Below are 27996 nucleotides of genomic sequence, written 5' to 3' on the forward strand. Positions count from 1 at the left end.
GTGCTCATCACGAGTGCACTCTTTAATCTCCATTGCATATTGCACCTATCCTCTCACCCACCTCCCCTCTGGTAACCATTAGTTTGTTCTCTATAGTGAAGAGTCTATTTCTTGGTTTGCCTCTCTTTTTCCTTTTGCCCATTTATTTCTTAAATTCCACATATGAGTGAAATCATATGGTATTTGTCTTTGGCTGGCTTATAATATTTAGCACAATACTCTCTAGCTCCATCCATGTTGTTACAAATGGCAAGATTTCATTCTTTCTTATGACCGAGGAATATTCCATTGTATATGTGTGTACCACATCTTTATCCATTCATCAATCAATGGGTACTTGGGCAGTTTCCATGATTGGTTATTGTAAGTAATGCTGCTATAAACACTGGGATGCATTTATCCTTTTGAATAGTACTTTTGTATTCTTTGGGTAAATACCTAGTAGTGCAATTGCTGGATCATAGAGTAGTTCTACATTTTACTTTCTGAGGAAACTCCATACTATTTTCCAGAGTGCCTCACCAACATTTTGCATGACCACCAACAGTGTAAGACAGTTCCCCTTTCTCTGCATTCTAACCAACATCTGTTGGCTCCTGTGTTGTTAATTTCAGCCATTCTGACAGGTGTGATGTGATATCTCATTGTAATTTTTATTCATATTTTCCTGATGATGAATGATGTTGAACATCTTTTCTTATGTCTATTGGCCATTTGTATGTCATGGTGCTTGGCTGGCTCAGTTGGAAGAGCATGTGACTCTTTATCTCAGGGTGATGAGTTTGAGCCTCATGTTGGGTGTAGAGATTACTTAAAAACAAATATATAAATAAATGTAAATGATATTTTAATCTAGGACAACATATCTAAATTATTAAAACAAAAATAGAATGCAAATGTTCTGAATTCCAGCTTCGAAAACCTTTCTGCTACACCATGCTTCCACTTCCCTCTTTTAAAAATGTGGGATGCATTGTCATAGTTATCAGTCTTCTGAAAATAACCTTGAAAGTTCAAAAATACCTATTTTGAGCACCAATGTATAAGCCAGTTTACTTAAGCTAGACCAAGAAATATTTGAAAAAAGTAAAATTTCTCTTTAGGAATTGAGTGATTCTTTCCAAAATATAACTAGGCTCTTGTTGCCCCTCAGAGATCTTTAGTCAAATTGACATTCACCCCTGGGAAGCCTGCAACCCACAAATATTGTAGATCTCCCTTTCACCTCAAATCCTTTATAGTCTTTGTCTCTCTTCTCTTTTGCTCATTTTGTATAAACTAACAGTTAAAAATCTCAGTAATCGACCCGCTAAACAATCCACAGATGAAAATTATTAGATTTATGGTCATTTAATAGAACTTAATTCTTTACAGTATACTATATAATTTACTCTATTAATTATGCTTTTTGTTGTTATTTATTCTCTGTCTCTCTTTGTTAGAATATAAGTTTCACAAAGGAAAGGAACCTATTATTAAAAGATATATCCTCAGTATCTTGAATAGTCCATGGCACATAGTAAGTGCTCAATTAATATTTGTGGCAAGAATTCATGGGGGGGGGGGACTATCCATGATGTCATCCCTGCCTTTCCAGACAATAATACTTAATATATATAATCCTTTTGAGTGCTTAACGTGTTCCAGACATTGTCTTAAGTACCTTATATAGATTACCTCATTTGTTCTTCAAATCAACGCTTTAAAAGTGCTACTGATATTAATCCTGTTTTAAAAATAAGAAGACTAGAGTTTCTAAGGGGAAATACCTTGCTCAAGGTAATATGGATAGCAAATGGCAGAGCTCCAACAAGCCCAGGCAGTTTTATTCCATGGCTCACATTCTTATCTACTACAGCTTATGTTTTAAAGGTAGTTTCTGTTTTGTCTAAACCAAAGAGTAATTCTAATGGTGAAAATTTTAGGCTTCACAGAAAGAAGAAGTGGTCATGACAAGTCCAAAAGGAAGACATTTCTTTTTTTTCAAAGATTATTTATTTATTTATTCATGAGAGACACCCAGAGAGAGAGGCAGAGACACAGGCAGAAGGAGAAGCAGACTCCATACAGGGAGCCCAATGTGGGACTTGATCCTGGGATTCCAGGATCACGCCCTGGGCTAAAGGCTCAACCACTGAGCCACCCAGGAGTCCCTAAAAGGAAGACATTTCTTAAGAGGAAAATTCTTAAATTATATCCTCTTACCTGTTCCATCAAGCAAGTCCATCCAAGAATCTACAGCCTGGCTTGCCATTGGAATTGCCTTTTATAGTTAATAGTAGAACCTAAGGGGTTTTTTTTCTAACTATTTAAACTCTCAGTATTTTCCTCTCCTTATGTTTTCAACCAAACCTGCTGACTAGAGATCAGATAGGTATGCCTTTTGGAGGGTATGTGATCAACCTCGTGCTTTCCCAGGGCTAATCAAGGAATATAGTGATGTACTAAGAGACAGACGCACCAGTGACATAGCCAGTCCCTGGTCCAGAGCAGTTTGGGAGCAGAGATAGTGAAGAAGAGAAGGATGACATTGTGAAGATCCAGAGCACAGGATGTGTCAAATATTTGGAGAAGGAATAAAAGAGTGAGGGACAGACACCCCAACTGTATCTCTGAAGGAAAGGTTCAAAGCATGCATGCCTAGAAGGATGGTGGTGCTGACATTAACAGAGGAACAGAGTGGAGAAAACGTGTTTTTATTATATTTTTCTGAAATGCTGAATCAGATTTGCCAGCCATGAAGATGGAATAAAGACTTTTTCAGACATGCAAAGTCTCAAAAAATATAGCTCCTGTGCAACCTTTGATAGAAAGCTTTTGACAGATGTGCTCCACCAAAATGAGGAAATAGACCACAAAAAGAGACATAGGACTTGGGAGAAAGCAGTACAACATAGAAGAGGCAAAGAGAATCCCCATGATGATGGCAAAAGATGATCCCAGGATGGTAGCTGTGTCGTAGAACAACATAGTCTGGATTGGAGCAGCTTAGAGGCTCTAGGAGTGATTTCATAAATAGGATAAACCTGATGAAATATCAAATATATTTGTATATGTTGCAACTCAATTTATCCAACAAGGAGGGAATTAATTAGTTGAAATATCTATTAATATATGAAAAGTTGAAAATGGAAACATTAAATCTAGAGTAAACAAAAGCTATGCAAGAAAGGAAAATTAGTGCACTACAAGGTTCAGCTGCAAATAGATTTATGTGGTATTATCTTTGTAAATATTAAATAGTAATCTCAACACATGTTTGTTCTACTGGGAGAATGAGAAGAGGTAAGAAGGAAGAAGTGATGTGTGGAAGTGTGGGCAAAAAAGAGCTAAATCTTCATTTGCTTTACTGAGAAATCAGGAAATAATAGCTAAAGTAAATAAAAAAAGAGGGATCCCTGGGTGGCGCAGCGGTTTGGCGCCTGCCTTTGGCCCAGGGCGCAATCCTGGAGCCCCGGGATCGAATCCTACATCGGGCTCCCGGTGCATGGAGCCTGCTTCTCCCTCTGCCTGTGTCTCTGCCTCTCTCTCTCTTTCTCTGTGACTATAATACATAAATAATAAATAAAAATTAAAAAAAATAAAGTAAATAAAAAAAGAAAAAAACAAAAGACATCATAAATAAATTATTAAATGCATACAAGTAAAGCAAAAGAATCACCTAAAAGAGTTGAAAGTCTTGCCTTTGAATAAAAGAGCGTGGGGAGTGGTGATGACAGTCTGCTTTTATTTAAACACTAAACTCTGTAGAATAGTAGAATCTTCAAAATATCTGTATATGTAACTCTAATTTAAAAAAAACTGCAGGAAGGCAGAAAAGAATGGATTCATCTTAGCTAGACGGATGGATGATTCCAATTAAGGGTCAAGATAATGCAGAAAAGGAAAGTACAAATTAAGAAATTTCAGGGACTTTGGCTTCAGATTAGTCTCTTACTTCACCAAAAAGAGAATGAGCTAATGTCTTCTGCTGAAAGTCAAAGCAGTTGAATATTAGAAAATGGTGGGATTGTGACGGAGGGAAGATGTATAAAAAGATTGTCAGTCAAACTGACATATATAACCTGCATTTGTAGTTAGTGCATGTTTGTGGTTTTCTGTATAATCTATGATCAGTGAACTTGGGAGCTAAAGAGTTGGGAAATGGTGAAGGTGATTCAAAGGAAGGATAGGATTCTAGGTTGTTTCCAGCCCTTCAGAATTTAGAGAAGGAAATGAAGCCATATTTGGGAAACCACCAGGAAAATTAGAAGAGATCAAGAGACTGGGGGTTATAATTACAAAGAAGAAGAGAATGAGAAAACAGGATGTTAGATGGATGTCAGAGATGCGAGTTGCAGCATTTGGGACTATACTGTAAAACTTCTTCAAGCCATATTGAAGTAGGCGAATCCCCAGTCCAAATAGTCATCATCAAGCAGGTCTGTAGCAACAGGTGACACTAAGGTAGCCATTGGGAGTCTGTATCTTCAAGGCAGGAGCTCAGTCACATTGTCCTTAAGTGCAATGTAGAGATGGAAAATGTACCCAGTGGACCAGGGTACTGATGGTCCTCCCTAAAAGATCACAACAGCAAACATATTCACTCAACTCCAGGCAAGAAGCAGACCTGGAAATTGCCTTCAAGCCTGTGGTCCTGTGCTCACATTGTGCTAGGAATGCACTACAGTGCTGCAAGCAGTTAATCAATCAAACTGTGTAGTTTCTGAAATATGCAGATAAATTAGGAAGGAAAATTGGATCTTTGTTATGTGATTTTTCTTAATGATTAGAGAATAAACAGAAAAACAAATTGATTGCCAAAAACTATGTTAATGTGCTTTTAATTCACAAGGGTTAAGCATATAAAAGTCAGGATATTGAAAGTTAAGATTCTCATAGAAACATTAATTTGACAACATTATGCATACTAGGTGTGGGAGGTTTATATTTTATAGCATAAAAGCAGTAGGAAATATTGTAAAATGTGGCTCAGTTAAACAAAATGAAATAACAAATTTAGGAGAAAGTCATTAAATGCGATTATGGAAAAAAAAAGTGTCTTGCAACCTCCAAAGAAAGGTTATAAAATTTAATTTTAGGAAATAATGCCTTCAAATCTTTTCAAAAAATGTTTTCAATGGAAATTATTCATTTTTATCAGGAATCAATTTCCCTAGCACATTGTATGTTATGACATGAGTTTATGCCTTTCATTTGCAGTTCAGATTTGATCCTAATAGACCAAAAGGAGAACTGACTGGCTATTTTCATGGCCTAGTTGATAAAGATTTCATAGACGGAAAATTAAATTTTAAGGTTTAAAATATTTCTTTAGTATACAGAGAATATGGAGGAAATTTTAAATATGAAGAAGCCTGCCAGTATACTAATACTTGCTTACGTATTTGACCTCTGTATATTTCTGTAAACTATTTGCATATGTGCATTATGGAAATTCCAACCTGATCATACAAAACATTTTATTTAGGTGGCTTGGAAAAAGGAAAGAATGTAAGACATATTCAGGGAAGGAAATGCACCAGAAAACAAACGTATAGCCTTTAACATGTCTCTACTTTGGTTCCTGCCTCATGAACTGGACAGGAGGTCTGAAAACTTGAGTTCTCCAGGATGGTGGCACTGAGTCACGGGTTGATTTTTCTGTCACCTTGGCCACAGAAGCTCCATTTACTCTATAGGAAACAGGAGTGGTGGACCCATGAAGTAACCCCTAGGAACAGGTCACTTCCCAGTTCAGTCAGAACTAACGGTGATTATAAAGGAAAGAAGGAAGGCAGGCAGGCAAGCAGGAAGGAAGGATTATTACTAGCATTATAATACTAAGTTATAATAATCAATTTCAGTTATTTAATTAATTTTAAGTAATAATAAAGATTTTGTGTTTCTTTAAATCAAATACAAGTTATTTTTCGGTGCAAATGACAACCAGAAGTACAAAGGAGCAAACCATGAAAATATAAAGATAAATTGACATGCTGCTAACATTTCTATTTTCCTTTGTATTTTATGTCATAGCAAGGCAATCTACAGAACAATGAAAGTTCATTCATAGAAGTGAGATATCTAAATTCCTGAGCTAGCAGACTCCTGGCCCAATATTCAAAACGCCCCTTCCAAAAAGGCACAATGGTCTGTATTTTTCACTGGAAAAAAAAAATCTGTGCAACCACATTCCGTGGCAGTGAACTCTTTATAAGCTTGATGAAGAAAAATGCTTTGTATATTTACTTTAATCTTTACCCCCTGCTATTTTCTGTTTCCAAACAAACAGAAGGACAAATGCAAACTGCCAACTCGCAGGATGTACAAACAAGTGTTACTGAATATTCAGAAGTATGGTGGTATTTCTAAAGTTCAACAACAGATCACTTAGAGTCTTTCTTTTGTTTTTAAATTGTCCTTATTCAGGCACCACAAGGCCACATAAGGAGGGTGAGGTCCCTGGAGTGGACTATATTTTCATCACCGTTGAAGATTTTATGGAATTGGAGAAAAGTGGTGCTCTCCTAGAAAGTGGGACTTATGAAGGTAAGCACAGCTGCACTGCTAAATGTATTTCTTGTTGCATCACATTTTTCTCCTTTGATTGAGATGCATTAGGACACCAGATTACCAATATGCTACTGTTTTTACTTTGAGAGCTTAGGTCCTGTCAGAAACATATTTGCTAATAAATAGATAGATAGATAGATAGATAGATAGATAGATAGACAGATAGATAGACAGATAGATGATAGGTAGATAAATAAAGGTACTTCTGGATTAATTCTACTCTTCAGATGCCAAGAGATATGTATAGATCCACTGAATATCCACTGAAGCATGCTTAGGATGGTGTCCTGAGGCTAAGCTGTGATCTTCCAAATAATTTATCTTCATCCCTGGGGAGCATCTCAAAGAGCACAGGACTTGAGTTCCAGTCCTCTCATTATCTCTGTATGGTTTTCTTCAGTTTCTTCACTTCACTGGCCTTTACTTGTTTCTCATGCAAAATGATGAAGTAGGAAAATATGATCTGGGCATGTTCTTCAAAGGTCTACTACAATAGCAAGTCTCCTTGTGTACCCGAGACAAACAGGAACAGCAAATGACACTAGAAGCTTGAATGTGGGAAGTATGTTTCAGTGGAAAGAACACTGTAACATGAGCCAGAATCTGTCTCAGCTCCAAATCTGGCTTTATTACTTACCCACTATATAAATACTAAATAACCCAGTTAGTGTCCTTGAACCTCAGTAGAATTAGCTGTAAAAGAGGAACGGTAGCATTGAAAAATGCTGATAAATAAGATGTTGATATGATCACATTTATACATATAAGTGTTATCTACATGCATGCAGTTTATGTCTAATGAAATTATGTATCTGTGTATGCATAATGAAATTTTAAAATAATGTGACTAAAATAGGTAGAGAACATTATTTTTACTCCTATTTCACAGTTATTATATGTGTGAACTATATTTATATATATGTTATTAACTTTAAAGATGAATCTAGTTTTACTGTACTATAATTAATAGTGAGTTATATTAAAAACAAAACTAATAATATATACATTGCAGCTGCTTAGTATAAAATAGCTCAGGTCTACTATTAGCAAATAAGTTGGTTTTGTTAGCAGTTTGACCCTCTTCTTCCTCTTTCATTTACTTGTGGATGCCCAATGGACTATAGTTATTTAAGAACTTAATATTTTTGAGTTCTCTCAGAAGTATTAAAATCTCTTCTTTTATTTTGCATTCCTATGGCAATTTAGGCTAAGACATATGCCATGTTTTATGGCTAAGACAGTTAGTTGCTTATTGTCACATTTATAGGAGGTTAGGCAACAAAGCTCGGGAAAGGAAAATGATTTTACACAAGTGTTGTTTCTTGTTCATATTGTCAAAAATGAGTAATAGTGGAGGTTGATTTAAAATATTTTAAATACAGGGGTGCCTGTGTGGCTCAGTTGGTTAAGCAACTTACAGTTGATTTAAGCTCAGGTCATGATCTCAGGGTTTTGAAATCAGACCTAACATGGGGCTCCATGCTCAGTGGGGAGTGTACCTGGGATTCTCTTTGCCCTCCTCCTCCCCCCACTCATGAGCTCTCCTGCTCTTTCTAAAATAAATAAATCAATCTAAAAAGAGAAAATATTTTAAATACAAAAGCCGTGTTGGTCATATAAGCTGCCTTACATATGATAAATAAATATCTGTATAAATCATAGAAAATACTTATGTCAAAGAAGTCAGAGTAAATAAACAATAGATTTTGTATTATATTTTCCTGTAGTATTTGTGACATTATTTAGTGACATTCATTAGTTTGCATGTCTGCCAATAATAATGCATTGTATTTAATTACCTTATTTAAATATTATATTTATATAACAAAGAAACAGTGGCTTAATATACAGGAGCATTCCAAGAGTAGTATGACTAACAATATGACCTTTCCTTTTGTTTTTAAAAATAAAGACTGTGTTAACTGTATAGAAGGTGAAAAAATTAAACCAAATGATCATGTTAAATCTCCAATATTCTCATGATAAACTAGATGTGAAATTTAACAGCAAAATTTTAAAATAAGGTCTTACTTAAATTTTAGGTTACAGTTAAATTTTGAGGAAACTATCTTGAAACCATACAAATATAGCCAAGTTTTATGAGCCCGAGTAGGTTGTCCTGAATCTTCTTTAGACATCTCTTCAGTGATGAGAGTTTAGTTTGCTAAAATGTGGTGCCAGCTAGTTAATTGCCTCCACGTACATAGAACTAATCACTGACTAATAAGGCTGATTTATATATATATGGCTTTGAGGAATCAATACCATTGTTTGCATATACACATGCTATACTTGGATGAATAAGACCTTTTTCAGGTCTTACAACCATCTGTGCATACAACCATCTATGCAGACAACTAGGGAGCATTCTCAAATCTTAGGGTCTTCGGATTTTTCTACAATTACAGTTGAGGAACTAGTAGAATTGACATTTTAATGAAAATCACTATTATTCCTTCAGGATTGATCATAAGCTCTAGGCTCAGGGTTACCATTAGTGTGTTATTTGTCAAGGAAACCTGAGGAATGCCTTTTCTGCTGTTAATGTTTTCAGAATATACAGAATAAGGGTCATGTGCTATTCACCTAGACAAAGACCTGAGAGCTTTTATACTTGTCAAACTTTCATAATATCAATTTCTCATAAGATTTTCGTAAGGTCCCAGTTTTTCTATGTTATATTCCTCCTTCAGTGTTTGGCCCATTCCCCTCGTCCTTCCTCCTAGCTAGAATATTCGCATACCTTCTCAGTATTCTATAGTCCTTAACCAGACTAAAAAAAAATTATCTTGATACTTGTGAGTCCACTAAAGAAAATAAGAAATTAGGTTACTCTCAGTGTTAAGGTTATAGACCTATTAACTATGTTGGGTCCTTTGGATTGATTCCAACCTACAAACCAGAACATCAAGACTGTTAATGCAATTGGAGGTAGGGAGACAGCCTCTGATTCTTCTTTCTCATGAATACTTAGCAACTTATGCATTTCTTGTCAGGAACTGGGAACCCATTTGTTTTTTTGTTTGTTTGTTTTACTAACAAAGACCAAGGAAGCCCTCTATAAAATGTCTAGTTAAGATGCCCATCATTGAAGAAACCAGTCTTACAGTCTTTACCCGCACTATTCAGTTTCAGAACAGGAAACACCTACCTGAAAAGTAGTGTTGAGGAAGAATATATTCTTTTAAGTATTTCTCTTATGTATGTATTTTTGTCTGTCAATAATTCTAATTTCAATTTTTGTGAATAGATGTAGCTAAAATGGAATTTGTCCTTTGACTAGAAGCAAGATGGACTGGCCTGAATTGTAGATCTGCCTCTTAGCAATTTACTCAAATATTTTGCTCCAAAAAAGCAATTCTTTTACTTACCTAAGGCTGCAAGGAAGGCCTAAGTGTGTTTGAGTTACTATCAACAGTTATGCCGCATGATTCTAGGCAGAGTTTTAGAAGATTCTTAAAGTCTTTTCTCTGTAGCACCAACTCTTCATTCAGTCTAAGCATCTCATTTCAGTTTGCTATACAGCAGCTGCTGAATGCCCTTGCATGCAAATGGTCCAAAGGACTTGGTTTTGATGGATTATCAGGTGTTGGTAAATAGCCTCTTTTTTATGACTTGGATGATCTCATCTTTACCTTTCATATTGAGTTAAGTTTAAAATTAAGTTAATAGAACAAAGCCTTGTCAGGCTATGTAAGCCTGACATAAAATTAAGTAACAAAAAATACCCTGAACCTTTATGTCCCTACTGAAGGTGTAGGCTTCGTGTGAAACTTTGACCCAGAGCTCTTTAGTTAAATTTAGATAATTCCTTTAGGATTAAGATCACATGCAGGTATAAGCAAGACACCAAGAGGTAGAATTAAGAGGGTTGATCTGGTAATCTAAAGGGTAAGTACTCTTAAGTGCCTGAAAGGAAGCAGGGTCTTTGGGAACTGTCCGAAGTGCTGAATTACCCATGGCTCCAAATCCATGAATCCTGCCTGACCTACTTCTTCCAGTTGTCTGGAATGTTGCATTCATGGTTTCCCTAACTATTCACACCAAATGTCTGCCTCAGCTTTTGTTCTGAATGTCATTATTAACCAACCTCATGTCTCCTGAGCTGTGCCTGGAATCTCATTTCATTTAACTCATCTGCTGTCATGTTCCAGAGCAGTACTTCTGTCAGCGTCAACTACTGTATATTGCTGTTGTGCTTTTTAAATGGAAACAAAACTATTTTTCTATCCATCAAAGAAGTTACTGATCCTAAACTTCAATGTTTCCTTTAGATAGATGTAAGTTCAATTGTAATATTGCCCCAGTTTTTAAAAAGATTAAATCAAGACCAGCAAATTATTTGGGCATTTAACAGAATATAGTACAAACATGGCACTCACTTTCACCTCAGTTTTGTGGTTTCTCCTAATCATGGACCTAATGTATATGGACTTGAACCTACTGTAAACAGCACACCTACTTTCTTAAACAATTTAATTATAGGGACTGTGAAATTCAGTATGTTCATTTCTGTCATAAAAGTATGGTCCTTCCTGCTGTAGCACATAAAATCCTCCAAAAAGAATTCTTAAGTACAGGGTGTCGGGGTGGCTTAGTTGGTTAATCGTCTGCCTTTGGCTCAGGTCATGATCGTGGGGTCTTGGGATCAAGCCCTAGATCAGGTTCCCCACTCAAGGGGGAATCTGCTTCTTTCTCTCCCTCTGACTCCTCCTCCTGCTCCTGCTCTGACAATCTCTCTCAAATGAGTAAATAAAAAAACCTTTTAATAAAGTATTAAGTACAAATAATTTTTTATGAAAATAACCTAAGCAGTTCATGATGAGAGAAGAGATACAATAAATTTTATATAAATCCATTTCATTTTACTAAAATCAACACAAGCTTTTTAAAAAAATCATGGTCTTGATGCATTTATTATTGAAATTGTGAATTTGTATTTTCAATCAAGATAGCATTGGGTGATAAAGGGATACTGAAGCCAAAGAAAAATCATTACTGGTACTATAAATAGTGTTGAGAAAAACTGTTTTTCTATCAGTCCAAGTCTCTACTCACTGAAATGTAAATAATATTTTCTGAAGGGCAGATCAGTGCTTAAACTGATGCTAAGATTGTTATCATTCCAGGAGACCAAACTGAGATAAAATGTCATTGTTTTCCCTTTTCCCTTACACTCTATTACAAGAGAAAATTTTTACCATATAAATAATAATCTCTATAACAACTGTAGATTCTTGGAGCTTGCATTTAAAGGGGTCCAGATGTTATTATATATCCAGATTATAACATGTTTTTATTTTAATACTTGTTCCTTTTTCTTTCTTTTGGTAATATTCCTACTGTGGAAGATTCTAAGCCATGTATCTGGGTGTTTAGTTTAGGAACACTAAACATTTACACATAAAGCTCACTAAATGTTTATTTGACCAATAGAGGAAAACACATTAGTGAAGTTTTACACTCCTTTGGGATCTTATTATGCCAGTCTTTTTTTCTTTTTCCTGTAAGTGATTCAGTCTGTACTCAGAGCTATTGACAGAGAGTGTATGATTTTTGCAGGCTGTTTTGCTCTTGTGTAAGGCACTAAAAGTAGATGTATTATTGTGTGTTAAAACATGACAAAATATCTTTTTGGTTTGGGACCTTTTGTAATCCCAGCCTTTTCCAAAATATATAATATAAATGCCTATTTCTAAGTATTTCTTTCTCCAAAAAAAGACTAAAAGAAACAAACCAAGCAATTAATTAACTAATTTAATACTACCATATAAATGATAACTTAAAGGCTAAAGTCAAGGAACATGAAATGACTTGCTTGTTATTACTTAAAGTACATTAGCCAGTTTACTGTTAGCTCTATAAATTTTTGTGCAGTTGTAGTTAAAAGGAACAGGAACAGCCTTTTTGGAGTATGTCATTCAAGTAAAGCCAGTATTCATGGGCATTGGACTTACTTTTTCAGCCTTCTCACAACCCAAAATGATAATAATAATAATAGGTAAAGACTAGGTTTGCAAAACTGTGGTAGTCAAGGTTTAATTAATTTCCTTCAAGCTCATATCTTTAATTACAATGATTTTCTAACTCCTGTGTATATTCCCTATAAGTTTTTATCTGAAACAAATTGATTCTTCACCTGAAAAAATATAATGCCCCTCATTTAGTGGGAAGAAAAAGAATGCATGACTTTAAAAATTTTATTTGTATTTCTTTCTACTGCTTCAAGAAGCAGAACCTATTTGCCTTTCCTGATTGGATGGATATTTTAAAACCCTCTGAGTTGTCTTACTTTAAATTGACTCATTTTGTAGGAGGCACACAAGAATTTTGATCAAATTGATCACCATGGTCTCCTAAATTAGAACATATGTTTCTCTGAAATGTTATCATCAACATAGTGATGATCAATGGCTCTTGCCATTAGTGTTAGATTAGACATACAGATCTTTCGAAAGGACATGTTTTACTTGCCTCAGTTATATCCAGTGGAGTCCGAATGTCCCCTTCGTGCAAAAGTTTTTTCAGAGACTACACTTTATTTCATAGACCAATGACTTGAAAATCATAACCTAACATCCTTCTCTACAAGGTCAGTTTTGTATCTGAATTTCAAATCTAAAAAGTAAGACTTTATGAGACATTCTTTCCTTATATCTTCTATACTCCTGCTTTGAAGAAGAGTCTGACCATGGATGTTGTTTCTCTCAGGAGAAATAGAAATCACCAAACATAGTCCCCTCATTTTTATTTTACTTAAAATAGTTATTTAAGTAACTATTTTATTTCAAAACATTGTTATCAACTCCAGCAAAGTTATAATAGATGTAAATCATTTTATGAATTGTTTTTATAAGCCTCAAATTTAATTCATGCACAAAAACAGTATCTGAAATTTTGGGGCCTCCATTGATCATACTGCAGAGTATATAGATATGCTCAGTTCTAAAAAATACCTTGCTGCCCTTTGTTTAAAGAAAGCAATCATGTTGTAGAGGATTCACACCTTATGAAAGCTCTTCCTTGTTGAGGCCTTAGAAATTCTGGCCATTACAGAAAATCATTCATAACACTAGATTACAATTTAATGTGGTGAAACAATCTGTCCTTCCTTATGTAATAATCAGCTCTCTCTTAGATCTACTACAGGTTGTATTCGTTTGAAACAGCCAGATAAAATTAGGTAAAATATCTTGTCTGCATGGGGCTGTTTCCATGAAAGCTGATTCTAAAGACCCTATAAATGTGAATTTTAAAGGACCAGTAAAAACAAATTGGTATTATTAATTATAATAAAATGGAGAGTTTATCTTATATTGTCTTCAGTTTCTTTATATTAGCTACACTAATACTCCCTTTCTGTTCTTTGAATAGTACAAACTTGTTCCTGTCCATCTGGGATCTTGAATTCATAATTTTATTTTCCAGGATTACTTGTCTTCCAAATAGCCACATATTCCACGTTCTCACTTTAAGACATTCATTTAAAAGTCTTCAGGAAACTCTTACTTGACAATATTATCAAAAATTGTGCATGCCAGCATTCTCCAGCCCCTTCCTCTGATTTGTCTTTCTTCATCATAGTTACTATATAACTGAAATTATAGTTTGTGTCTACTTGTCTATTTGGTTATCCACATCCATATCCATATCTACCCACTTGAATGTAAGCTTCAAGAGGTCAGATTAATTTATTTGGAGTGTTGCTAATTCTTAAATTTATAGTGGTCTCTGGCACCTAGAAAGCTCTGAGTGAATATGAGTCGAATGAATGAATGGATGGATGCCTAGACTCTTTCCTCAAACTCAACAATATAAACCATTTCATCTCCAAATAAATTCAGCCTAGCTTGAGACCCTAGAACACATCTACTTCGTAATTCAAAATGTTCTAAGTCAATAATAGGGAGCTGCAGCACCGATTTGACCTCAGAATCTTGTACTAGATTAACCTTGTCTCATAATTATAATAATTTTTTTCTTGTCTTAAATCTCATGATTAACCTTCTGAGTCCATGTTCTGAGTTCCTATATCTGTTTGTCTCTTAGTACCCTACAAACTATGACACTGTCTCCAGAATATAGTTCTTACCTCGCTATGGCCATTCTTCATAGTCTGGTTTTTCAATGCAGTAATTCATGGTGTGTCAAGTTACTCAAAATCAAAACCTAGTAGACTTAGTCAACAAAACTGTGTCTTCCATTAAACCCCTCTCCACCCAAGTTCTATTGGTTGTACTTACCTAGATACTTCTTGGACTCATGGCAATTGTGTTTTTGTATAATCCCTCTTATTCATGTTCTGTTTATTTTTTTCCAAAAATATTACAAGGACTTTCTTGATTTCTGTACCTCTAGTACAGAATTCAGTGAAGAGTTGGAGAATAGAAGTAATGAGGCCAAACCTACAGGAAAGATAGAAAGGTCCTAGGATATATTAGAAAATATGCAAATTCAGAAAGTTATTTTAAAACAAAGGAACTAGTACCTGTGTTCTCTCAATAAAGAAATGTAAAGGCATTTTAATAAATGTGGACATGTGGTGTTTGGAATGTGTAGCTTTTTGCTAACATTTTGTTTATTTTCAATAAACTATAAAGGAGCATGAGTTTCTTTATTCTTTTATTCTTAGAGAATTAATGGAAAGGAAATGGAAATAAAATTTTATTCCATTATTAATTATATGTCACTAGTAGGATTTCTACTCTCACCTCAACTTTCTCTTTCTTTCATTTTATATAAGGATGACCTTAAATTTTCTTATGATATGTGAAAATTTGATTTCTTTCACTAAATAGTTAACAGACAAAATGATAAATCTGAAAAATTCACAATGGGAATTCTGATGATAACCCAAATACTGAACACGATTGGGAGTTAATAAACCAAAAGTTTTAAACAAAGTATAGGAAGCTCAAACTGAAACGAACCTTATGATAATGGAGAAATAGAAGGAAATGACTTGATTTAAAATTTTCCAAAGAGTTTTCTTTCTCCTCACCCCCTTCTTTCATTCCATACTTAAGAATGTTACAGCAACAAGCACGCATTAGACTAGAGAAACCTGACCTTTGGCAATGTGACCTGATATTGGAAGGTGCTGTTTCTTAAGGGAACGTGTTCCCTTGGGAAACAAAGGAAAGATCTCCCCAAATAAGGTCCCTCAGGATTATTTCCAAGAGGATTAAGTACTTCCAATTTCTACCCCCATTCTCTGAATTCTCCATTAAGCTTCCAGAGAAATTTCTACTGATGCAGCTCTCTGGTTTCCCTGGAGATGAAACAAGTGTGAGTGTGACTTGGAGTGTAACTTGTTGCTACAGGGTGGTCCTATCATTTCTACCTTCAAGGATATCCAGGAACATTCATTTTCTTTCTTTTTTTTTCAGATTTTATTTATTTGAGAAAGAGAGAGAGAACAAGGGTGAGCGGGAGTGGGGGCAAGAGGAAGAGTGAGAGAGAGAGAAAGAACAGACTTCCCGTTGAACAGGGAGCCAGATACAGGGCTCAATCCCAGGATCCTGAGATCCTGACCTGAGGCAGATGCTTAACCAACTCAGCCACCCAGGTGTCCCTTGGACCCCTCATTTTCAAATAGTATTTGCAAGTTTGGTGACTTTAACTATTCTCCTCTATATTCCCCTGTCCCCCCTCAATTTAATAGGCCTCATTTACAGGAAAATGTAGCAGCAAATGTTCCTCCTCGAAGAGGAACCATCGAATGATTTACATAAGAGAGAAGTGGGGACGGAGTCTCCTGGAGGCCAACACACTGACAGCCTGACAGTGATTGAAGACAGGGGAAAAATACCAAAAATGTACAGAAGAAATTAAAAAACAGAATCATCTAGGGTCATTTGTTATAGGGGAGGCACTCTTCAGTCTTCCAGAGGACAGCAGAGTATTGCACCCAGCAACAGCTATTGATCTTCCTAATAATGACCCGAGCTATCCAGAAAAGGTTAAGTCATATGCAGAAAAGTAATATTTGAGAAAGATTTCTTTCAAAGGTGATTAAAATTTAAAATTTTGAACATCTGAAGGAAAAGGCTAGAATATTCACCTAAACAGAACACCACAGTCCCTGAAAATGCCAATGAGATGAAATATTTTAGTTATTCTCTGTCTAGAAACAAATTATAACATGTATTCAAATTAAAACTCAGATTAAATTGTCTCAATAATTAATTTATAAACAGTCTATAAATGCAAACACATGATGTTCTTATATGCCCAAAACATTCTAAGTGTATATGAATATACTTTAAAAAAATGACTAGTTTCTAGTTATAATGAAATCAGGAACTACATATTCTTTGGCCTTGGCAATATTTATCATTTTTTTAAGTCAGAAATCCTGTACATTGTATATTTGCAAAGCAACTAATGAATATGCTAGACTTAAAATATATCTACAAAACTATTGGTGCATTACCAAAATGTTAAAATTAATGTATTAATAAAATGCAAATGTACAAATTCATTCATTTAAAAAAAAATCTTAGCATAATAGTATGTTGACTTTTTATCACTTTTTGAGATAATCACCTGGCCCCCAAGGGTCTGAAGGAGTGATAGGTACAGGCTACTTTCTCAAAGCCCCCAGTTGGGAAGGAAACACTATGTCATTGCCTTGGTTTGTTTTCATGAATAGTTGACAGAGTGTTATATATACTTATCTGAGAAGCTAAACATATTAATCAGAAGTTAAAGCAGTTGTACAGGGCAGCCCAGGTGGCTCAGAGGTTTAGCGCCACCTTCAGCCCAGGGCGTGATGCTGGAGTCCCTGGATCGAGTACCATGTCGGGGTCCCTGCATGGAGCCTGCTTCTCCCTCTGCCTGTGTCTCTGCCTCTCTCTCTTTGTCTCTCACGAATAAATACATAAATAAAATCTTTTAAAAAATAAAAATAAAGCTCTTGTACACTGGGATACTATCTTGCTCCATTGTATTATCACATTTTTCCTTTAAATTCAGTCTTTCCCTTGCACTAACCTTCATTTTAGTACTCTTCTTGTTTGTTGTTTTCATTTCTTTAGCTCCTTTCATATTTTCATTATCTCACAGTTCACATTTTTTCTTTATTTATATATTTACTTTTTAAGGTTTTTATTTAAATTCCAGTTAGTTAGCTTACAGTGTACTATTAGTTTCAGGTGTACGATATAGTGATTCACCACTTCCATACCATCTACTAGTGCTCATCACAGCAAGTGCAGTCGTTAACCTATTTAACCCCTCCCCCTACCCACCTCCCTTCTAGTAAACTATCAGTTTTTTCTCTACAGTTAAGAGTCTGTTTCTTGGTTTTCCTCTCTCTCTTCCCCCCTCTTTGTTCATTTGTTTTGTTTCTTAAATTCCACATATGAGTGAAATAAAATAGTATTTGTCTTTCTCTGACCTATTTCCTTTAGCATAATACTCTAGCTCCATTCATGTTATTGAAAATGGCAATGTTTCATTCTTTCTTATGACTTCTATAGGCACCTCGATGTTTATAGCAGCATTAGCTACAATAGCCAAATTATGGAAACAACCCAAGTGCCCATCAACTGATGAATGGATAAAGATACACACACACACACACACACACACATATATATATAAACTTTAAAAAGTAAATATATAAATGAAAAAATTTGAACTGTGAGATAATGAAAATATGACAAGAGCTAAAGAAATGAAAACAGCAAACAAGAAGAGTACTAAAATGACGGTTAGTGCAAGGGAAAGACTATGAATGTAAAGGAAAAATGTGATAATACCTTGGAGCAAGAAAGTTTCCCAGTGTACAACAGCTTTAACTTCTGATTAATGTTTTGCTTCGCAGGTAAGTATATATAACACTGTCAACTTCTCATGAAAACAAACCAAGGCAATGACATATATATATATATATAAAACTTAGATTTTTTTTGTACTTATCATTCAAGTATTTGGTTTCTACCAAAAGCTCACTAATTATTCACTTTCTTTATTCTTGCTTTGTATATCCTTTGCTTTCTCCTGAAAATTGGTATCTTATATTCCTACTTTATATTCTAAAAATCTTCCCTGGTGGGAATATGCTACATTTTATACTTCACTTGGTGTTATTTCTTACATTTCAGTACTTTATTGAAAAAGATTTTATGTATTTATTTGAGAGAGAGAAGTGAGCAAGAGAGAGCATGAGCAGAGAGAAGAGCAGAAGGAGAAGCAGACTCCTCACTGAGCAGGGACCTTGATGCAGGGCTCGATCCGAGGACCCTAGGGTCATGACCTGAGCTTCAGGAAGATGGTTAACTGACTAAGCTACCCAGATGCCCTTCATTACTTTTTTAAAAAGCTAGTAAGCTTTAAGTAACAACAATGTGAGTAATGGAGACGATATTCACAAATATTCCCACAAGACAATTGCTTGTTGTTGAATACAGGAGAAATTTAACTAAAATGATTTCTCTGTCCTCTACAAGAAACAACACTGCCCTAGAAATGAGCATAAATATGAGTGTTTTGTTCAGAATAAGTTGTGTTGTTTGACATGGTATATGTCTAAACACTGATATAATTTACCCTGATTCACCATTTTTTCTATGTAATTCAGTAGCCCAGTGAATACTGAAAGCTGCCCTCTGGTCAAATGGGTCTTACTACTTAATATTTGCCCAAATGGAACTAATAATTTTAATTATCATTTTACCTCATTTTTTATCATTTAATAAATTATATATACGAAGATGAAGATATATAGAATATTCTTCTTTATTGTTTTTAATCTTCAAATCCTTATCCTTTCATCTAGGCAGGCCTTCTTAGTAGTAATTAGGAGGTTGTTGGGGGAGGGGATAGAAGTTAATTGTCTCTGAGTATATGAAAATATTAATAATACAGAAAGACATGACATTATTTTCATTTATTTTTTTTCTTTTTCTCTAATTTTTAAAAAATATTTTATTTATTCATGAGAGACACAGGCAGAGGGAAAAGCAGGCCTCCAGCCAGGGACCCCAATGTGGAACTCGATCTTGGGTCTCCAGGATCACACCCTGGGCCGAAGGCATTGCTAAACTGCTGAGCCACCCGGGCTGCCCATTTTTCTCCAATTTGAAATTTTACTTCATTTTCAAACCATCCTCTGTAAATCATTCTTATTTTGATTAACTGCATTTTTGTATCTTATTGCTTATTATTTTCTCTTCTGGGTATCCTTACAATGATCATTGATTTAATTCTATTATGTACAATTTGAGACCACACTTGCTCCTTGGTAGACTCTTTGGTAGGATCCTATTATACAATTAGATTCAGAAATATTATTTAGTAGAATTATTTATATTCTTCAAACATGGGTTTCCAATTATTTGAAAAGTGTTTTTGCTTTTCATGTTTCATTTAAATTTTACCTAATTCCCCTATTAATGAAAAAAATGCATTCTCATGGCATCTTATTTTTCAGAAACAAGAGTAAAAATAGAAATCACATAGGAGAGTAAAGATGCATTCCCAAGAGTGAATGAAAGTAGATCACAGCTGCCTCAAAATAACAAAATATTGATCAAGGTTTTGTCAAAGGTAACAAAATGCATTAAATATGAGCATGAAAATTTTGAGAGAGCATGTTGAAAAGCTAGAAAGGGGGCAAGAAAGGGAAGATGCTGGGGGAGCGGACAGCCAAGTTGTTAGAGAGAGAATGGACTTTGACAGGCCTTGCCAAGGGGCACAGGGTCTTCCAGTTGTAGAACAGTCATTTGAATTTTTTTTTTTTTGTGCTAGCCATCCACTTTGAAGTACAAGAATTGGTACTATGCTTGAAGGAATTAAATGGTGCTACAATACTGCAGTTTTCAGAGTGCTACATTGCTCCAATCCTCAGAGCAGGTTGATTGTCTGATGGAGTTATTTGTATCCTAAGCTGCACTTGTGTATTCTAGAAAGTTCTGATCTCTTTGGTGTCAACCGAACCATACCATCATGTCTATCACATTTTCTGACAAATAACATTGAAATAGAGTCTGTGGGAAACAAAAGCAAAAATGGACTATTGGGACTTCATTGGGATAAAAAAAACTTTTGAACAGTAAAGGAAGCAATCAACAAAACTGAAAGTCAGCCTATGGAATGGAAGAAGATATTCACAAATAATATATTAGATAAAGGGCTAGTATCCAAAGTCTGTAAAGAACTTACCAAACCCAACACCCCAAAAATGAAAAAAAATCCAGTCAAGAAATGGGCAGAAGACATGAACAGACTTCACTGAAGAAGACATACAAATGACTAGACTCTTAACTCTAGGAAACAAGCAGAGGGTTTCTGGAGAGGAGGTGGGTGAGGGGATATGGTAATTGGGTGATGAGCTTTAAGAGGGCATTTGGTGTAATGCACCTTGGGTGTTATATGCAACCGATGAATCATGGAATTCTCCTGATACTAATAATATAGTATATGTTAACTAAATTGAATTTAAATAATTTTTTTAAAAACCCAATCTATCCTCATTTGTAGCAAAAAAAAAAAAAAAAAAAAAAGTTCTAAAACTATGTTAAAACGCAGAAGATAGCCAGCAAAGAATTGTCAGTGTTCCAGACGACCAAAGCATTGGTAGGGATCCAAGGAAAGCAGAGTTATTTGTCCAAGTATATAGTTGAGACCCAGGAATTAAAAGTGCAAATGCTAGCCTTGTATTTGCCATAACTTGGTTTTCGACCTTTACTGAGAAGGCTTTAGGAGAACATGAGCACTGTATTTAAACGACTGATGAGTTACATATGATAGATAAATGAGACTTGGTCTGAGTGATCTTTAAGGAGTGGAACTAGACAAATAATAGATAAAGAGATGAAGACTGTGGCTTGATATAAAGAAATGTTTTTGAATAGCCAGGGCTAATGAAATAATAAACAGAATGCATTGGTAAATAGTTGCTGGAATTGCCAAACATGGACTAAGAGCTCTCTTGGCAGTGCTGTTCTAAAGGGGATATACACATGGATAAATATTTGGCCTGGAATAACTACAACATCAAAACATCAAAAACAACACTAGATGTAATGGTTAATTTTATGTGTCAACATGGGGCCACAGGTTGCCCAAATATCTGGTTAAATGTTGTCTCTGAGATGTTCGAGGGTGTTTCTGGAAGAGATGAGCATTTGAATTTTTGAACAAAGTCAAGCGGATGGCCCTCTCAAAGTGTGTGGGCATCACCCAGTTTGTTGAAAGCCTAAGTAGAACAAAAAGATTGAGGATGATTGAGCATGCTGTCTGCCCTGCTGAGCTGGGACATTGATGTTCTACTACCCTTGGGTGCTCCTGACTCTCAGACCTGACTATCCTATTAGTTTTGTTTTTCTGGAGAACCCTGAACACTGGGCACCATGCTTTGCACACACTATAATTTTCACAGTGATTTTCTATAATTTCACTATAATTTTCTTTGCTGAGAGTATTCTTTTAATCCTTTTTACAGAGGAGGAATCTGAAGCTCAAAGATGTTTAGTAACTTGTAGGAGGTCTATCAGGTAGTAAGTGGCAAATTTGAAGTTGCTTCTAACATTTTTTGACAGTTTGTGCTTGAAATAACATTTTTCCATTGGAAAAGTTTCAGTTGGTGCAAGGTCAATGTTGCCCTATTTTTCGTTAACTGGATGGTTGGCTCCAAGTCTCTGCTCTCCTAGTTGTGCCTCTGTGACTTTCAAGATCCTTCTGACCATAATATCCCATCATTCTAAACCAGTGTTAACTAATGGGTACTTAGAAGAACACAGGAGATTGAAATTCCACCACCAACCTCAAAGAAGAAGGAACATTGTAAGGTCTTAAAAAATAGAGAATACTACCTACCATATTCTTCGTGAAAGATTTATATTACAAATTTGTATTTTAAAGGTTTGAGAAGTCTTGCAATGAAGAAACTTGTATAAATTTGTATTTCTGGCATTTTTCAAATTTGCTAGACTGTGGAACTAATTGTCATGGAACTCTATTAGTATCTCCCCAGAGCCAGTGTTTTGGAGTACATGTTTGAAACAACATTAACATTCAACCCTCCATGCCTCCATTGTATACCATGAAAGTCAAGTGATTGAGCTAGATGCCCTTTAAGAGTTCTTGCAGCCTACAATGTGTAGTACTGGTATTGTGTCCACACAGCCAGCTCTACTGAGTAGCCACTAGGACTCAGCCTCTAGAAGCCTGGCCACATCACCTCTACCTCAAAGTAAACCAGCAAAGAGAGACTAGGGGAGGTAAAAAGGGCGAAAAGTGATTATGCCCTCAAGTCCAGTATTATACCTACTATGATTTAAAAAAAAATTCTTAAATTTCTCTTTGCATAACAATAAGTGCTTAACATCCCTTTAACCATACACAAAAAAAGTATTTTATTATGTAAATCAACATAGTCATACCAGGAATTAAAGAATGTTAAATTGGAAATTTCAAGTGAGATGGTAGGATACAATAGAAATTAATAATGACAGTAGTAATGATAATGAAAGTAGTAATAAGAAACCTTTACTATATGGTAGGCTCTATTCAAAGATAGATATAGATATAGATATAGATGTAGAGATAGAGATAGAGATATATAATCATTTAATCTTCACAAAAACCTATAAAGTAGATGTCATATCGCTATTGTTTCCAATTATGTAGATGAAGACACTGAAGGAAGCTCAGGAAAGTAAAGTAACTGCATCCCAAACCCAGTAAGTGTCAAGAAGCTGGCATGGAAGAGTAGGAGGGTGTGAAAGGGGGAGAAAGGTTTTGTGAAAAGAAAGTTATGGGGATCCCTGGGTGGCTCAGCAGTTTCACGCCTGCCTTCAGCCCAGGGCGCGATCCTGGAGTCCTGGGATCGAGTCCCGCGTCGGGCTCCCTGCGTGGAGCCTGCTTCTCCCTCTGCCTGTGTCTCTGCCCCTCTCTCTCTCTCTATGTCTATCATAAATAAATAAATAAATAAATCTTTAAAAAAAAAAGTTATGCTATGACTCCACCCTAACCAAAGTGGACTGATGAAGAGAAATTAACCCCCATTACCTCTGAGGTAATGAAACTGTGGTATATACAGTTAACCCTTGAATGATGTGGGGGTGCAGGATGCTAACCTCCCCATGCAGTTGAAATTCACATATAACATTTGACTCCTCAAATATTTAACTACTAATAACCTACTGTTAACCACAAGCCTTACTGATAACACAGTTGATTAATACATATTTCATATGTTAAATGTACTATGAACTGCATTTTTATAATACAGTGTTCTGGAGAAAATAAAAGGCTATTAAGAAAGTCATAAGGACTCCTATTACTGTCCAGGGGCAAACCTCTGTCTCTCCTGACACGCAGCCTCCAAGCCACCTGCACAGTATTCTTGGCTTTTCAATGGGAGACCCCAGCCATCCATACAGGAGCTCTTTATCCCCAACGTCACTGAGAATGAAAGCGGATCCTATACCTGCCCCATCTAGAACAATGGCACCCATCTCAATAAGACCACAGTCAAAACTATCACAGTCTTTTATAAGAGCATCCCTGGAGCATCTACACTGAACACCAGGGTGAAGGTCTGTCTGCCTTTCAGAAAAGAGCCTAGAAAACTTATTTCCCATTTGCTTGTCATAAGCAAATCCCAAATCTGTCCATCAACTCTCCGATTACATGTCTGCAGGCACTTCCTCTCCTTAACTCTCAGATTTCTCATGGTACTTTGGGTCCAGCCTGGAATATGAAGAGAGGAATTGTCAGCCCCAGAAAGCCCCACACATAAAAGGGCGTTTTGCAAATGGGGAAGAAAGAAGGGTCCTCTGGGTGATTGCCTTTTGTTGTTGAATTGCAGAAGCTCTTTATATATTCTGGAGATTAACCTCTTACCGGATATGACTTGCAAATATTTCTGTCTAATCCATGTGTTGCCCTCACTTTTTTGTTTTGTTTTGTTTTGTTAGTGAACTTTAGTTGACACACAATGTGACTTTTGTTTCCTGTGTACAACATAGTTATTGAACAAACATATATGTTATGCTCTACTCTACACCATGTGGCTCCCATCTGTCACAATGCAGCCCCATTAAAATACCATTGAGTATATTTCCTTTGCTGTACATTTCATCCCTGTATTCTATTCATTCCATAACTAGTGTTATGACTCTCTGGATTGTGTCTTTTGATGCTCAGAAGTTTTCCATGTTGATGCAATCCAATTCACCTATTTTTTCTTTTGTCGTCTTTGCTTTGGATGTCATATCTAAGAAATCACTGGGGAATCTCTTTTCAGTGAGTTTTTCTTTTGCATTTTCTTCTAAACCTTTTACAGTTTGGACTTTTATGTTTGGATGTTTGGTCTTTTAAGTTAATTTCTGTACATGGTGTAAGGTCAGGTCCAACTTCATTCATTTGCATGGATATCCACTGTTCCCAACACCATTTGGTGAATACATTTTTTTCTCCATTGAATGGTCATGACAACCTTACTGAAAATCATTTGGCCACATATGTCAGGGTTTGTGTCTGGGGTGCCAGTTCTATTCCATTGATCTCTATGTCTATCTTCATACCCCACCCCCATTATATTGGTTATTGTAACTTTGCAGTCAGGATGTAGGAGTCCTCCAACTTTCTTCTTTTTCAAAATAATTTTGGCTTCTTGAGGTCCCTGAGATTCCATGTGAATTTTTGGAAATTCCTATTTTTGCAAAAAATTTCCTTAAGAATTTGATAGGAATTCACCTGGCTGGCTCAGTTGGTGGAGTATTGGTTTCTTGATCTAGGGGTTATAGGTATGAGTTCCACTTTGGGTGTAGAGATTACAAAAAATAAATATTAGGGGCACCTGGGTGATTCAGTCGGTTAAGCATCTGTCTTATCCTCAGGTCATGATCCCAAGGTCCTGAGGTGGAGCCCCGTATTGGGCTCCCTCCTCAGAAAGGAGTCTGCTTTGTACCTCTCCCTCTGCCCCTCCCCTTTCTTGTGCTCTCTCTCTCTCTCTCTCAGATTAATTAATAATCTCTCTTTAAAAATAAAATAGGGCAGCCCGGGTGGATGAGCGGTTTAGCACCGGCTTCGGCCCAGGTTGTGGTCCTGGAGACCCGGGATCAAGTCCCACATCGGGCTCCCTGCATGGAGCCCGCTTCTCCCTCTGCCTGTGTCTTTGCCTCTCTTTCTCTCTGTATTTCTCATGAATAAATAAATGAAATTTAAAAAATAAAATAAAATAAAATCTGAAAAGAAAAAAAGGCATAAGGAAGAGGAAAAACATTCACAGTACTATACTATATTTATCAATACCATGAATTTATGTCATCTGTTTATAAGACAAATTGTCAGTACCTATATCGATATTGTCTTATATAAAACAAAAAATTTTGTATTACTAACACTAGATATAAAAAATAAAAGGATAATGTGAAAAAAATCCTATTCATTTCCAGGTAAAATGCTTCATACGTTGTTTTTGTTTTTGTTTTATAAATTAATTTTTATTGGTGTTCAATTTACCAACATACAGAAAAACACCCAGTGCTCATCCCGTCAAGTGTCCCCCTCAGTGCCGGTCACCCATTCCCTCCCACCCCCTGCCCTCCTCCCCTTCCACCACCCCTAGTTCGTTTCCCAGAGTTAGGAGTCTTTATGTTCTGTTGCTTCATACATTGATAACAAAGAGGCAGCAATGGGATCCCTGGGTGGTGCAGTGGTTTGGCGCCTGCCTTTGGTCCAGGGCGCAATCCTGGAGACCCGGGATCAAATCCCACGTCGGGCTCCCGGTGCATGGAGCCTGCTTCTCCCTCTGCCTGTGTCTCTGCCTCTCTCTCTCTCTGTGACTATCATAAATAAATAAAAATTAAAAAAAAACAAAAACAAAGAGGCAGCAATATGATTTAGCCTAGTGTAATTGATAAGATTCCTTCATAGTAGCCTAGCCTATACACTAATGAATGAATCATAAAATTTTTATGGCATACAGTATCACAATCATATTCATAATAGGGTATTGGAAACATTGTTACATTTTTTAAAAAGCACCTGTGATGATAAACTGATACACAGTTCCTCCAGTAACTAAACAGAGTTAATTATTTCTTTATTTTTTGGATATTTCTAGTGACACAGTTTATCTGAGAGTTTTTTCAGATTACTACAACCTCCAAAAATTTTTCCAATGTATTTCTTGAAAAATATCCACATATAAGTGGGCCTGTGCAGTCAAATTCATGTTGTTCAAGGGCCAACTATATATTCAATAGAATAGTATTCCGCCATAAGAAAAAGAATTCAATCTTGTCATTTGCAACAGTATGGGTAAACCTCAGTGGCACTACACTAAGTGAGATAAGTAAGAGAAGGACAAACACCATAAGTTTGTGTCTCTGATATATGGAATCTAAAACAAAAATAAAGAGGCTCATAGAGTACAGATTGGTGTTTGCGAGAGGTGGAGTGGGGTTAGAATGGGAGAAGGGAGTCAAAAGATAAAAAGGAAAAAAACATTAAAATATGTAATGAGCAGTAAGTCTTTCTGGAAGACAGGAAACCAGAGAAAGAGAACACAATTTTGTTAACTTAATCAAATTCTATTCTAATCATTTGCTTATAAGTCTTTTCAACTGGACTATAAGTCTATTAAAGACTTAAATTATTATTTAACTATCTTAAGACAGTGTATTATTTATGTTTATAGCACTAGAACCCACAGTGTCTGCCGCATAGTAATCAATAAATCACTACTGGAAATGGGAAAAAAAGATTAATCTCCAAAATATATAAGGAACTCCTTCAACTCAAATGAATAAATAAATAGATAAACAAACAAACAAACACCTAATAGTCCAATTAAAAAATGGTCTATGGACTTAAACATTTCTTCAGATAATCTGCAAATGGCTAACAGTTATGGGAAAAAATGCTGAACGTTACTTATCATCAGGGGTATGTTTGACTATTGATGAGATGGAATATATGATGGTGTTTTCATGCAAAGATTGTTTACTATAAAGGAAGAACCCAGTTAAGTGTCTGACTTCTGACAGATACAGGCACTGCCAGCCCTGGAAGTGGGGCCCAACCACTGGACTTATGCTGTTGGATGCTGGAAAACATTTTCAACTCTCTCTGCTTCTTTAGGTTAATCTGTCCAGATTCAAAGTCTTCAGCAAGGGTGTCTGATTGAGATTGGGTCACATGTCTGTACTCTAGCTACCCGGGCTCAGAGTGATGGGCTTTTTTCCATATCACTGGAATGGGAAACAGGATCTTTATTCTCACAATATTCACACAATGATGGACTTCTTAAACAGAGAGAAGGGGTTAAAATGCTGGACAAACAAGCAGTAACATCCTGCCCAGATGCAGTATCATAGGCACTTGGCAAAGGGCAAAGGTCCTCATAGGAAGTGTGCTTGAAAAGTAGTGACATCTAGGTTATTATTGTTAATATAATTAATTCCATTAGTATTCAGGGTC

The 27996-nt window shown here is 35.9% G+C and overlaps 1 protein-coding gene across 46 annotated transcripts in view; it reads left to right on the plus strand.

Annotated features, from left to right (window-relative positions):
• MAGI2 (membrane associated guanylate kinase, WW and PDZ domain containing 2) overlaps positions 1 to 27996 on the plus strand; it is a 1307576-nt gene that overhangs the window by 720825 nt on the left and 558755 nt on the right. For all 46 annotated transcript variants that reach the window (XM_072759854.1, XM_072759849.1, XM_072759863.1 and 43 more), the window contains one exon: positions 6412 to 6531. In XM_072759854.1, the coding sequence (XP_072615955.1) occupies positions 6412 to 6531 (120 nt within the window). The remainder of the gene's footprint in view (positions 1 to 6411; positions 6532 to 27996) is intronic.

The sequence above is a fragment of the Vulpes vulpes genome, chromosome 5, assembly GCF_048418805.1.
Source record: "Vulpes vulpes isolate BD-2025 chromosome 5, VulVul3, whole genome shotgun sequence".
NCBI classification, from domain to species: domain Eukaryota; kingdom Metazoa; phylum Chordata; class Mammalia; order Carnivora; family Canidae; genus Vulpes; species Vulpes vulpes.